Genomic DNA, 11,514 nt, shown 5'->3' with positions numbered 1-11,514 from the left:
CTAGTTGGCATGCTCCGCTCCATTCCTGCGTTGATTGGCCCGAAGAATCGTGAATATTCATTAAGCAGCCACAAAAGCGAGCTTGCTTCTTGACAGCACGATCCCTTCTTTGCCAAGTGGTGGCAAGCGATCTGAGCCTTCATTTCACTACACAATTGCACCCTCGAGCTTTTATATCACCCTGCGAATAGAAGTCAAGGGTGGGTGTTTCCAATCCTTTGCTTTGTAGAGTTCAGGGACTCTCACATCCTCAGGTCAGTTCCTTTCTCTTCAGGCGGATCCTTCTGCAAAACAGGGTTTTCAGCGCTGTCCGTCCTGTCCCCCTAGTCCCATTCACCTGGACTGAACTTCAACTCGAATTGCTACTATCCCAAAGTTTCTTACACAGTTGTAGCCTGTATGAAGTATATTAACGAGGCACATTTCAAGGCAGTACAATGAAGAACAGACTACAGGGGTAAGGGATAAACTTTTATTCAAGGAGGTAGGCTGGGAAGTGCCGCGGATCCCGTCAGGCACAGGAATCAGTCTTGTACGTTCAAGAACAGGAGAGACTATGAGCTGAGCAGAGGGACCTTAATGAAATGGAAGGGCTATCAGGAGGGCCCAGCAGCTTGTCATGTGATTATTAGAACAGTGGACTTGGACAGAAAACCAGTCTGCGACCTTGCCTGAGTCATAATGAGGCCCTTCTATCTCTAAAGTGAACTTTCCAACTGTTCTAAGGACCCTGCTCAGGTATCTGATCCTTAACACCAAACCAAAAGAGCAGACCCAACCAAAAACATACTCTACAGAAGGGGCAGGTGCGAACACTGGGTGTACGAACCCTGAAGCGGCAATCTGTATATATGCACATCACTGTTTGAACTGGAAAGTCCTGCAGTAACACATCCACGACTAAGGTGGGATGAATCTTTTTTTGTTTAAGACAGGGCTTCTCTGTGTAGCCCTAGCTATCCTGGGACTCCCTCTGTAGACCAGGTTGGCCTTGAATTTAAAGAGGTCTGCCTGCCTCTGCCTCCCAAGTGCTGGAATTAAAGGTGTGTCAACGCTGCCCAGCTGGTGTGATGCATCTGACCATGGCTGCTAGTTTTCCTCGAATGCCTAAAGGGAAGTGAAGGAAGGGCTGAGGATGTAGGCAGCTAAGTTGCAGAGCACTCGACTAGCACGCACCAGGCCCTAGGATCAATTCCTCAGCACCAAAAGGCTAACAGGAAGGCATTCTCACACCCTTCTGTGGAGACTCAGAGCCATTAGAGAGCTTTGAGTGAATCTAGACCAAGATGCTGCTTGTGCCCCAGCCCCACTGGGAGATGCTAGAATCCCACAAGAAGGATAGCTGGCACAGACTACCTCACAGTCCCGCTGCATGTCTCAAAAAGCTGTTCCGAGAACAAGCACCATCTGTACCTCTTTCATTGTCCTTTGTCCTCTATTTTCCCTCTCAAAGACACCCTGCACACGCACACACACACACACACACACCAGCAGCAGAGAACAGCTGAGCCCGAGGAGCTGAAGAAAACAGCTTTTTATTCAGCACTATAAGAACCAATTACAGAATCCGAGGTTAAAAAACGGACAAAAGATCTTTATTTCTGAGAATTGGCATATAAAAGGCAGAGGGAGAAAAGGGAGGGAAGAAAGAGTGAGCATGGCCTGGGGTTGATGCCAGCTTAGGGCTCTCAAACTCTTAATTAGGAAAGTCCGGACACCGGACAGTAAGAGAAACCCCCAATTAGAAAACAAAGAAAAAAAGACAGACATGGCAGTGTACTCTCCCTTCCCCTGCCAGGTACCACCACCTGATATGTTTACTCTTCCCCTCCTCCATCCCTTTTACAAAGGGAGGTAAAATTTTTAAAAAATTAAAAAAACCCTCCCCTCCCCCAGCTGTCCAAACAAGCTGTGGGTCCCAGCCCCCAAATAGGGTAGGTACACACATAGGCAAGTTTCTGGAGGCTTCTCCGCCACAGGCAGGAGAAGCCCAAAAAGGAGGATTACTGGCAGTCACTCCAGAGGGATCCAACCCCTCCAAGGCCACACACAACCAGCTTCAACCCTCCCTCCCTCCTTGAGGTTTGTATGCCCTGGGCACCCACCCCTCTACCTTTCATCCCACCTCCCTCCCCAAAATGTTCAATCCTCCAGAACAATGGGCTCATTGGTGCTGGCAGGATGTGAGGCTGCTGGCAGAGGAACAGGGGGCCGAACTGCCATCAGTGTTGGCTTCACCTTCAACGGTAGGTTGGGCCTCCGGGCAGCTCGGCGCATTTCCAGATGAGTTAGAGCCTTCCTTAAAGCCCTGGTCAAAAAGAGCAACCGAAACAGGGAGAGGCTTTATGAGCAGCGACAAACACAGGTAAGACCCCACAATGCATTCTTCAATTCTGGTACCCACATTCTTTTCTGCACCTATCTTTCTCAGATACCCCTACTTTTAATGCCCCCCAACTTGGATTATCAGTCTCTCAGCCCCTCCCACAGTGGATTCCCTCCCTACCTGGTATCTTTTGTGGCCACAAATACCACAGGATTGGGAGCATCAGCAGGGTTTAGTTTCTGCCGCTTGGCTGCTGGCTGTGTGCTTGAACGAATCCCTGAGGCCAGAGGCCTTCCATTGGCAGAGAAGGGGACCCCTGCCCCTGCCATCTGGAAAAGGATGGGGCAACATAATAAAGTGTGGCCTCCCTCAGACTCCTATCAGAAACAAAACCCCACCCCATTCGGCTTTCCCAGCCTCCTGTCAACTTACAGTCTCGTAGGAACGTTTCACCATAATGCCCCCCAGGCCTCGGTTCTGGGTCAGTTGGTTTCTGTTGATTGGCGTCTTGGTGCCCCGAGGTGTTTTTGGTTTCAGAGGTGCCTGGGCCACTGCCAGGGTGGAGGGGGATGAAACAGAAAATGTTCATACCTTCTCTTGTCTATGTACTTTCCTTACATACTCTCTCTTCCTTACTCTCTCTTCCCTCTCTACCCTGGCCGCCTGTAGTAGAGGAAAAGGCCTATCAAACTACTTACTCATATTTCAAAAATGACATTGAGAATCTTTTCAGATCACAAAATAATTAAGAAAAGTCGTTACTGTGCCAGTAATGGGGCTCAATAGTAAACCACTTGCCCAGAATACATGAGGTTCTGGGTTTTGATCTACAGCACTACTACCAAAAAAAAAGGCATACACATAGTTTCTTCTCAGTAGGAAAGGAAAACTCAGGGGGAAGAAAAGCTCTTGGGTAGGAAAATGACTGGCAACTGACACCACCTCCCACCCACCAGTAGATGGATCCAGTGTGGTTCCCATCCCATACCTAGATCTTTAACGATGGTTGCCAAGGGCAGTCGCACCAAAGGGTGAATTTTCAGTGGCGTCTTGGCAGCCTTGGGAAGTCGGATAGAGCCTGGAGAAAGATAAAAGCCTCTGGACAGTCTGCAGTTTTGTTCTGGCTGTTGGAAATGGTCTTGCTGTGTAGCCCTGGCTGGTCTAGAACTTGCCATCATTCTCTTGACTCTGCTTCCCCAGTGCTTGGGTTCTAGGCATGTATCACAATGCTTAGCCTACTTGAAACAGGGTCCTACTATGTAATCCAGGCTGGTCTAGAGCTCAATACACAGACCAGTCTGATAGGTAGTTATAGCCTATCTCAGCCTCCAAGTGCTTATATTCTAGGCATGCACCACCAGGCATGACAAATCAAAACTTCTGAAGGAACTTCACTATTCAGGCCTCTTCTAGGGCCAAGAGTTAAATCTTTTCTTTTTTTTTTTTTCTTTTTTTTCTGGTGTTGAGTCAGGGTTTCTCTGCGTAGCTTTAGAGCCTGTCCTGGAACTTGCTCTGTAGACCAGGCTGGCCTCAAACTCAGAGATCTGCCTCTGTCTTCTGAGTGCTAGGATTAAAGGTGTGTGCCACCACTGCCCAGCAAGAGTTAAATCTTATCTACTAAATACCCTCTGTGGCCTACTATCCCATTGTCATTAAACAGCAGTCTCTCTCTGGCCAGAGCAACTCTGAACTCAATCGTTAGTACTACACCACACCAGTCCTTACACTCTGCCTTGATGGCATTGGCATTGATAGGTGCATAGGGTCTTCGGGCAGCCCTTCTTGGCTGTAACAGGTCTCTGCACATCCGTCTGGCAAGACGAGTCAGTTTTGTGGTCTGGAGCAAGAAAGTTTGTCTGTTCTTAGCCAGCAACTTAGCCCGATTAGCGCTGGTTGTGTAGGGGGAGAGACTTTGAGCTTCGGGTCTGGATAAATGACCTCTCGAGTGTGGTTCCTGGAGTAATGACATATGAAAAAGAAAAATGGCAAGTCAACACTGCAGTTCTTGCCTCCATTTCCCACAGACAACAAACTGATCTGATCTCTTTACTGACACTCTACCCAACCTTCCTTGCTCCCCAACCCTTGCAAGTGCCCCTGCCCATTTGACTGTCTCCGTGTAAGGCATGAAGTTTTCTGATCTTTGCCTAAAGCTCACATCTGTATGACCACCACTCTCCCGTCCCCTACCTGTTCTTACAGTGGTTCCTTTCTATTTGTTTGTTAAGACAGCGTCTCCTATGCAGCCCAGGCTGACTTGGAACTTACTATATATACCAGGCTGGCCTCAAACTCAGACACCTACCTGCCTTAGTCACCACACCCAGCTCCTACCCAGTGATTCTTACTGTGGTACCCCGAGCAGCCCCTTCAAGCTGGGTTGGGGTCTTCAGTCCCCCATACTTCTTCCAGTAAATCCAACAGGAAGCACAAAGGCGGCACTGCATGTTAGGTGGGCCCCAGGCATACCACTGGGCAGACTGTGTGGCTACGGGAGCACAGAGACAGGGTTAATGTGCTGGCAGGAAACAAACTACCAGAGCTCCTCAAATTCCTAGGCCACCCAACCCCAGCATCCCTGTCCCTCCTTGAAACTCACTGTGACAGCTCTCACAGGTCAGGCCTTTCTGGAATCCAGCCCCATTCATGCCAGGTTTTGAACCAACAGAAATGATCTGGTTAGGGTTTGGCTTCGTACTAAGGAAGGAAATAAGAACGTAGAAGCTGATTAAGGAAATAACTCACTTCTGTCTGTCCTCTCTCTCCTACCACCCCACTTACTCTCTCTGGAATGCTGGGGACTGAACCTAGGACCTTGTGCATGATAAGCCCATGCTTAGCACTGAGCTACAGCTTCTACAATTTGCTTCTGCCTCTTGCTCACCCCCAACCACTAAGAAAAACACAAACTGGGAGAGGAAGGGGACATTCTCCCCTCCCTGCCATGCCACACTTACTAGGTGGGGATGTAGACCTGTTTCAATTTGCTGTCCGCTTCAGCAGCTTTCAATCTTTTCTGTTAGAAGAGAAAATCGAAAGAGATCCAGGTGAAACCAAACAAACCAAAAGGCGGAGAGGTAAGCAGGTGGTCCTGGCCCGCCTCCCAGCACAAACCCATACCTGCTGAATATACCGATCTGTGGTTTTCCACATGTAGTAAAACTGGACTATGCTTGCAAGTGACTTCCAGGGGAGCTAAGAAGAACAGCAAACAGAGGATGAGATGGCATCTGGCCCTAGGTCCTGACCCTGTTCTCATCTTTTCTAGTCCTATTCACTTACAAAGTCCTGGCGGATATCATTGAAATCCTTCCCGTACTTCTCCAGAGCCTCTTCAAACAGCATGGCTTCAGAAGCAGACCACTCCTCCATCTCATCGCGACAGAGCACTGGGCCCCCCTGTGGCACCAGGGTTGACATGGCCTTGGCCAAGTCATAGCCATTCCTCTGTAATGTGTCCATAGCGTGGAACTACCAAAAACAGAACAAAGCTGGTGACTTGCTGCTCTTTAAGTACTCCTACTTCTTCATGACTCCCTCCCTCCTGCCCCATGAGCTCTGCTACCACCAACTTGTGCTCACCAGGGTGATATCTCGGGACGCAGCAGCCGCACTCATGTGCAAGCTCGGCTGCCGAATGGAGCTGCTGCAGTCCAGGGCTCTCGCAAACGTTCCCACAGCTCTGAGGAAAGAGTGACGAGTCAAGAAGGGAAGAAAAAAGCTCAAGCAGGTTCAGGAACTACAGAGAAAACAAAACAAACAAACAAACAAAAAAAACACCACCCAGACCCAAAACAAAGCCCACCACTTTTTTATTTTATTATTTTAGTTTTTCGAGACAGGGTTTCACTGTAGCTTTGGAGCCTGTCCTGGAACTAGCTCTGTAGATCAGGCTGGTCTTGAACTCACAGAGATCTGCCTACCTCTGCCTCCCGAGTGCTGGGATTAAAGGCAGGCGCCACCACCGCACCGGCTAACACAGCCAGCCCATTTTTAAACAGATGAGCCTCAGAATTGAGTTCATTCCTCCCCAGCCCATCTTCCTGATCCACCCACCCTCACCGGGCCACCACGAGAAACTGATCAATCTGCCGATCTGTGAGAGGGTTGTCTGGATCCCAGACTTTCATCTCCATCTTCTGTTGGTTTCGATTATCCGATTCGCCTGAGGAACCAAGCAGCAGCAGCAGCAGCAGGGAGGGAGAGAGAGGGAAAGAACTCATCTTTATTCACTCTCAAAGACTGTTTCTCTGCTTGGACTCTACACCACCCCACCTTTTTTTTCCCCTTTTCTTTCCTTTTTTGTTGTTGTTTTCCCATGACAGGTTTTCTCTAAGTAGCCTTGGCTGTCCCAGGCTGACCTCAAACTCATAGCCATCCACCTGCTTCTATCAGCCATATCGAGCCTCAGAATTCCCCTCCCAGTTGTGCCCATTTGTCTCTTTCAGGTTCCTAAGTCCCATTCTGTCAGGGTCACAACAGAAAACCTAGCAGATTGTGCAGACACCCAGGTCATGTGATTCATAGAAACTTATGTTCAAGCACTTCTGTTGCTTACCCTCTGCCAAGCGATCTGGAATCTCAGCTTGGAATTTGCAACCAACTCTGATCTCCCCTTGATCAGCTAGAAGTGTCTTCTGCACAGGGTCAAATACCAGTGAGTAAAAAAAGCAGTCCTAAAAATGAGGAGAGAGGAGGCTGGTGAGCAGGAATCCACGTGGACAGTGAAGGCCATCCAGACTCCCCAGCTGGGAGCTCTGTCAACCCTTTACCTCTTCGCTTTAGAGGGCAACATCCCCTCCCCTCCCTCTTTTCACAATACCTCCTTACCTCCTTTTCCAGATACTGATTCAAGATATCTGTTTCGTTCAAGAGAGTTACACTGCACTTCCCCCTAAGACATGCCGGAAAGTACTGAATGAGTATACATACCCTCTGTATATCATCTCCAATACACCACCCCTTCTCTCCATCTTCTAAAGAAGGGCACACAGGCCACAGGGACCCTGATCCTTCCATACCTTATGTGGGTGGCTGGTAATGATTCAAACTGCCGGGAAAGAAAAAGCTCTCGGTGCTTTAGTTGATGTCTCTGCTGCTCCGAGACCCCTGGCTGCTTTGATTCCTCCTCAAACTCCCCTAAATAAATATTAAGGAAGAAGGAACAAAGTCAGAGACTAATTGGGAAAGAAGGTACTCTGGAGTGACGAGGCAGTCCAGGTAAATGACACCCTGCCTCAGCTGCTGTGTCTCACTTTCCTCAGACAGCTTGCCCTTACCCTACCAGGCTGTCCCTTTCGGCCTTATGCCGCATCAAAGGGAGAACTGAATAAGGATGCCACAGAAATGCACCCCAAACCTAGCTGCCAATACTGACACGCCTCATAAAGCACAAACACAGCTGCGATATGCACACACATTCAGCTCTTTCTGGCTCAACCAGCCTAAGGTCCTAGAATCCAGTTAAGATGTAAGAACAGCGCATAGGGTTTATTTACCAGTTCCTCTTCATACTTCAGGACTCTCTGCTGTGTCTGAAACATCACATGCAACTCTTCTTCTCTTTCTACTTGGTTAATAATAGTTTATGGGGCTTTCAAGAAAAGCACCGCTACCAGTGCCAACGCCTTCCTCAAGAGGCAGCAGCTTGCACTGAAATCTTGGTGGAAACAGTTAACCTGGCTAACTGGCAAACTTAACCCCACTTTGGGTGGGGATAAAAAACTTATGCACTTGGTACATTGTTCCCCCGAAGAACTGGGTATAAGACAGCAAGTGGGGGGGGGGGGTCCTGTGTCTCTGTGTAGTAGACTCCACCTCTCCCTGGTGTGCACTAGGAAACTCAGGGCTAGGGCAAGGAGAACCACACCCCTCACCCCTTCTGATTGGACAAAGCCAAGGTCAGCCCCTGCCAGATGGGACTGGAAACCCCAAGGGGCCAGGAAACTTGGTAGGCCTAGCTCATTAACCCTTTCATGACTACAGCCTAAAAAGAGAAAAATTTAGGAAAAAAAGGGGAAAAGTTAAATCTAAATGAAAAAAAATAGAAGATAAAATGCATAAAGAGAATGCAGACAAAGCAAAAAGTAAGGCAGATGCTAACTGGAATAGAGAGGGAAACAGGAGAAAAGTTCAAGAGATCTTTCCTGCCTTCTAGTTTCTCAAGTCTCCAATGTTTTTGGCTTTGGCGTGGCCTCTAGACTACAGCATAGCCCTCCCCCACTATTATGCAGGCTTCTCAAAACAGTATCTTCCTCTTCACCTTGACCATCACTCACTAACCACTGTCCCCAAGTGCCCAAAACGTCACCACGTGCCTCGCTTCTCTAAAGCTCTTTTCATTCCCTATCGAAATATCTCTCCTCTCACACACATAAGCCACATTCTAGCTTTCCTTATCATGGTCTCCCCACACCGCTTCCAGCCCAGCATGTAACAACAGGCCTCCCTCTACAGACCAGGCACTTCCCACCCCCAAACTCACACCCTGCCTTGGACGTGTTACCAGGGGAAGCACCTGCAGGAACATGTCTAGTCCTCAGATCCTGGGGAGGGGGAGGGGGAAGAATGAAGACTCACTAGCATTGCTGTCGGCCAGGCTGTTGAGGCTACTAGAAATATCCCTTCGCCGGAAGAGACAGACAACCTTTGCTTCCACATTTCCGTTTGCAGTCTAAAGGAGGAAGAAAAACGGGGCAATGAAAATTGGCCATTTGAGAGGAGGGGCACTAACAACAGTGCACTACATCTCCAAGTGCCTACACAGAAGAGACCAAAAACTTAGCAATACAGACTTAATATTCAAAGACAAGTCCAGGGCCGGGCGGTGGTGGTGCACGCCTTTAATCCCAGCACTCAGGAGGCAGAGGCAGGCGGATCTCTGTGAGTTCGAGGCCAGCCTGGTCTACAAGAGCTAGTTCCAGGACAGGCACCAAAGCCACAGAGAAACCCTGTCTCAAAAAACCAAAAAAAAAAAAAAAAAAAGACAAGTCCAGGACCAATGAGCGAGTCTCCAAGAGTTTAGGGTCAGCCTAGTCTACATAGAAAGTTCCAGGCAGTCAAGACTGCATAATAGAGAGACCCCGTATATTTAAGGAAAAGAAAAAAAAATTAAAATAGACAAAATTCCTTCTCCCCTCCCCCAGATGTGAGAATAATAAAGCTGCCATAAGCTCTTGGCAGCCTTCCTCCATACACTGAATGAATGTTCACCTGGATAAGCTCTATGCCTGGTAGGGTCTCCCTTTCACTGGTAAAGACTCCAGAAGATAGAGACGGCTGTGGTGGGAGGAGTTTCTGTACCACTCACCTTGTTCAGCTCCTCAATCCGTCTAACCAGGTAAGGATTGCTGGAGGAGTTCTCAAAATAGACGTAATCTGTGGAAGGGGGTGGGGAAAAAACGAGATCAGAGAAGAAAATCAGAGCACCCGGAAGAGGAAGTAGATCTGTGTGGACCAAAAAAAGACAAAATGCTAGGCAGAGATGCGGAGATGTGCAAGAGGAAAAGCTCAAAATAAGTATTAGCTGGGTAGTGCTTGTGGGCAGTGGTGGCACAAATCTTTAATCCCAGCACTTGGGAGGCAAAAGGAAAAGAAAAAGGAGAAAAACAAAGAAATTAGCCAGCCGAAGGTTACACGGGCCTTAAATTTCAGTGGGGGAAGGCAGGGGCAGGTGGACCTCAGTGAGTTTGAGGCCAACCTAGACTACGGCACGAGTTCCAAGACATCCAGGGTTACACAGAGACCTTGTCTCAGAAAAAAAACAAAAACAAACAAAAAGAAAAGAAAGTTTTACTCCCATCATTGCAACACCTAGATTTTTGGTGTTTTGGGGGGGGGGGGTTGGGGTTGGGTTTTTTTTTTTTTTGGCTTTTTCTTTTTTGGTTTTTCAAGACAGGGTTATAATATATATTATATGTATAATGTATTATGTTCATTGGTGTTTGGCCTGCATGTATGTTTGTGTGAGGATGTCATAAACCCTGGGAGTTACAGACAGTTGTGAGCTGCCATGTGGGTGATGAGAATTGAACTCGGATCCTCTGGAAGAACAGCTAGTGCTCTTAACTGCTGAGCCATCTCTCCAGTCCTAACACCTAGTTCAATTTTTTTTTCTTTTTTTTTGGTTTTTCGAGACAGGGTTTCTCTGTGGCTTTGGAGCCTGTCCTGGAACTAGCTCTTGCAGACCAGGCTGGTCTCGAACTCACAGAGATCCGCCTGCCTTTGCCTCCTGAGTGCTGGAATTAAAGGCGTGGGCCACCATCGCCCGGCTTAACACCTAGTTCTAAAGTCAGATCCTCACTCAAAAAGTTAAGAGTTAAGAGATAAGAACAAGAGACTGGGCTTGGTGACACACACCTTTAATTCCAGCACTCAAGAAGCAGAGCTCGAGGCCAACCCGGTCTTACAAAGTGAGTTCCAGAGATGTAACACAGAGTAATTCTGTCTTGAAAAAACAAAAAGTCGAAAAAGAAAAAAAAAATTGAGAGAGACGGAGAGGAGAACAAGGATTTCCCTGGAGTCCACTCTGCATTGGAGTTGCACCCCTGTGTCGGAGAATTGAGTAAATTGTTCACTCCACTTCAGGCCCCACCTTTTTGAACACACAAGCCGCCAAAGAAAAAAAAACCCTGCGTGACTGACTCCCCTGCAGCGGGCCCCGCCGTCACTCCGGCCCCTTCCAAACCAAGCCCACTTCCCGCCCGGGGTCCTGTCGCAGGTTCAGAGCAGTGTTCCGGCTGTAAGCAAGCTCCCCGTAGCGGCGCCGCCGCGGAACCATAGGTCTCGGTTCCGGTTCCGGTCGGCTCTGCGGCCCGTACGACCCCAGATGTGGCTCCCCCGCGCCTGCGGACACCGAGCCTCCCTGGTCCCAACCACAACCTCTTCCGCCCGAAGTACTCACCTCCCACCCGGTACATGTTAGCCGCCATGGCCGTTCCCGCCGCCGCCTCCGGCCGCACAAAGAGGTCCGGGAGGCTCGCGGGGGCAAAGCTTGGCTCTAGACGATGCCCCCAGCGCGGGGCTGACGCTTCGCGGAAGTGTCGATGGGACCCGCGCAGCAGGCACTTCTGCTCGTTCAGCCGTCGCGGCTCATCACTGTTCGCACAACAACGACACTGCTACACTACGCCCGGGACACCGAGGCCGGCGCCGGTCTAATCGGCTTCTTCCGGAACGAGCTCGGTTCC

General features: G+C 49.1%; 1 protein-coding gene across 1 annotated transcript; it reads right to left on the bottom strand.

The window, feature by feature from the left end:
• Nucleotides 1-1,519: 1,519 nt before the first annotated feature.
• Mta2 (metastasis associated 1 family member 2) lies at nucleotides 1,520-11,364 on the bottom strand. The gene is made up of 18 exons (XM_075973445.1): nucleotides 11,229-11,364; nucleotides 9,636-9,703; nucleotides 8,906-8,999; nucleotides 7,348-7,465; nucleotides 7,157-7,220; nucleotides 6,885-7,002; nucleotides 6,389-6,491; nucleotides 5,909-6,008; nucleotides 5,609-5,797; nucleotides 5,447-5,521; nucleotides 5,284-5,342; nucleotides 4,926-5,023; nucleotides 4,675-4,814; nucleotides 4,052-4,280; nucleotides 3,315-3,404; nucleotides 2,759-2,877; nucleotides 2,507-2,655; nucleotides 1,520-2,308 (listed from the first exon to the last, which is right to left on the bottom strand). The coding sequence occupies exons 1-18, from the start codon at nucleotides 11,254-11,256 to the stop codon at nucleotides 2,143-2,145; spliced, it is 2,007 nt and encodes a 668-aa protein (XP_075829560.1). The 5' UTR covers nucleotides 11,257-11,364; the 3' UTR covers nucleotides 1,520-2,142.
• Nucleotides 11,365-11,514: the final 150 nt, after the last annotated feature.

The sequence above is a fragment of the Microtus pennsylvanicus genome, chromosome 5 (assembly GCF_037038515.1).
Source record: "Microtus pennsylvanicus isolate mMicPen1 chromosome 5, mMicPen1.hap1, whole genome shotgun sequence".
Classification (NCBI taxonomy): domain Eukaryota; kingdom Metazoa; phylum Chordata; class Mammalia; order Rodentia; family Cricetidae; genus Microtus; species Microtus pennsylvanicus.
The sequence above is the reverse complement of the archived record's forward strand: the minus strand, read 5'-3'. Positions and strand labels throughout refer to the sequence as shown.

Bases quoted from the DNA above. Each gene is read 5' to 3' on its own strand.
- Mta2 (XM_075973445.1), bottom strand. From the start codon at position 11,256: ATGGCGGCTAACATGTACCGGGTGGGAG. The intron at 9,000-9,635 runs GTGAGTGGTACA...TTCCTCCTTTAG, and splicing joins GGATTGAGGAGCTGAACAAG to ACTGCAAACGGAAATGTGGA. The intron at 5,343-5,446 runs GTATGGGTTTGT...CTCTTCTAACAG, and splicing joins CAGATCGGTATATTCAGCAG to AAAAGATTGAAAGCTGCTGA.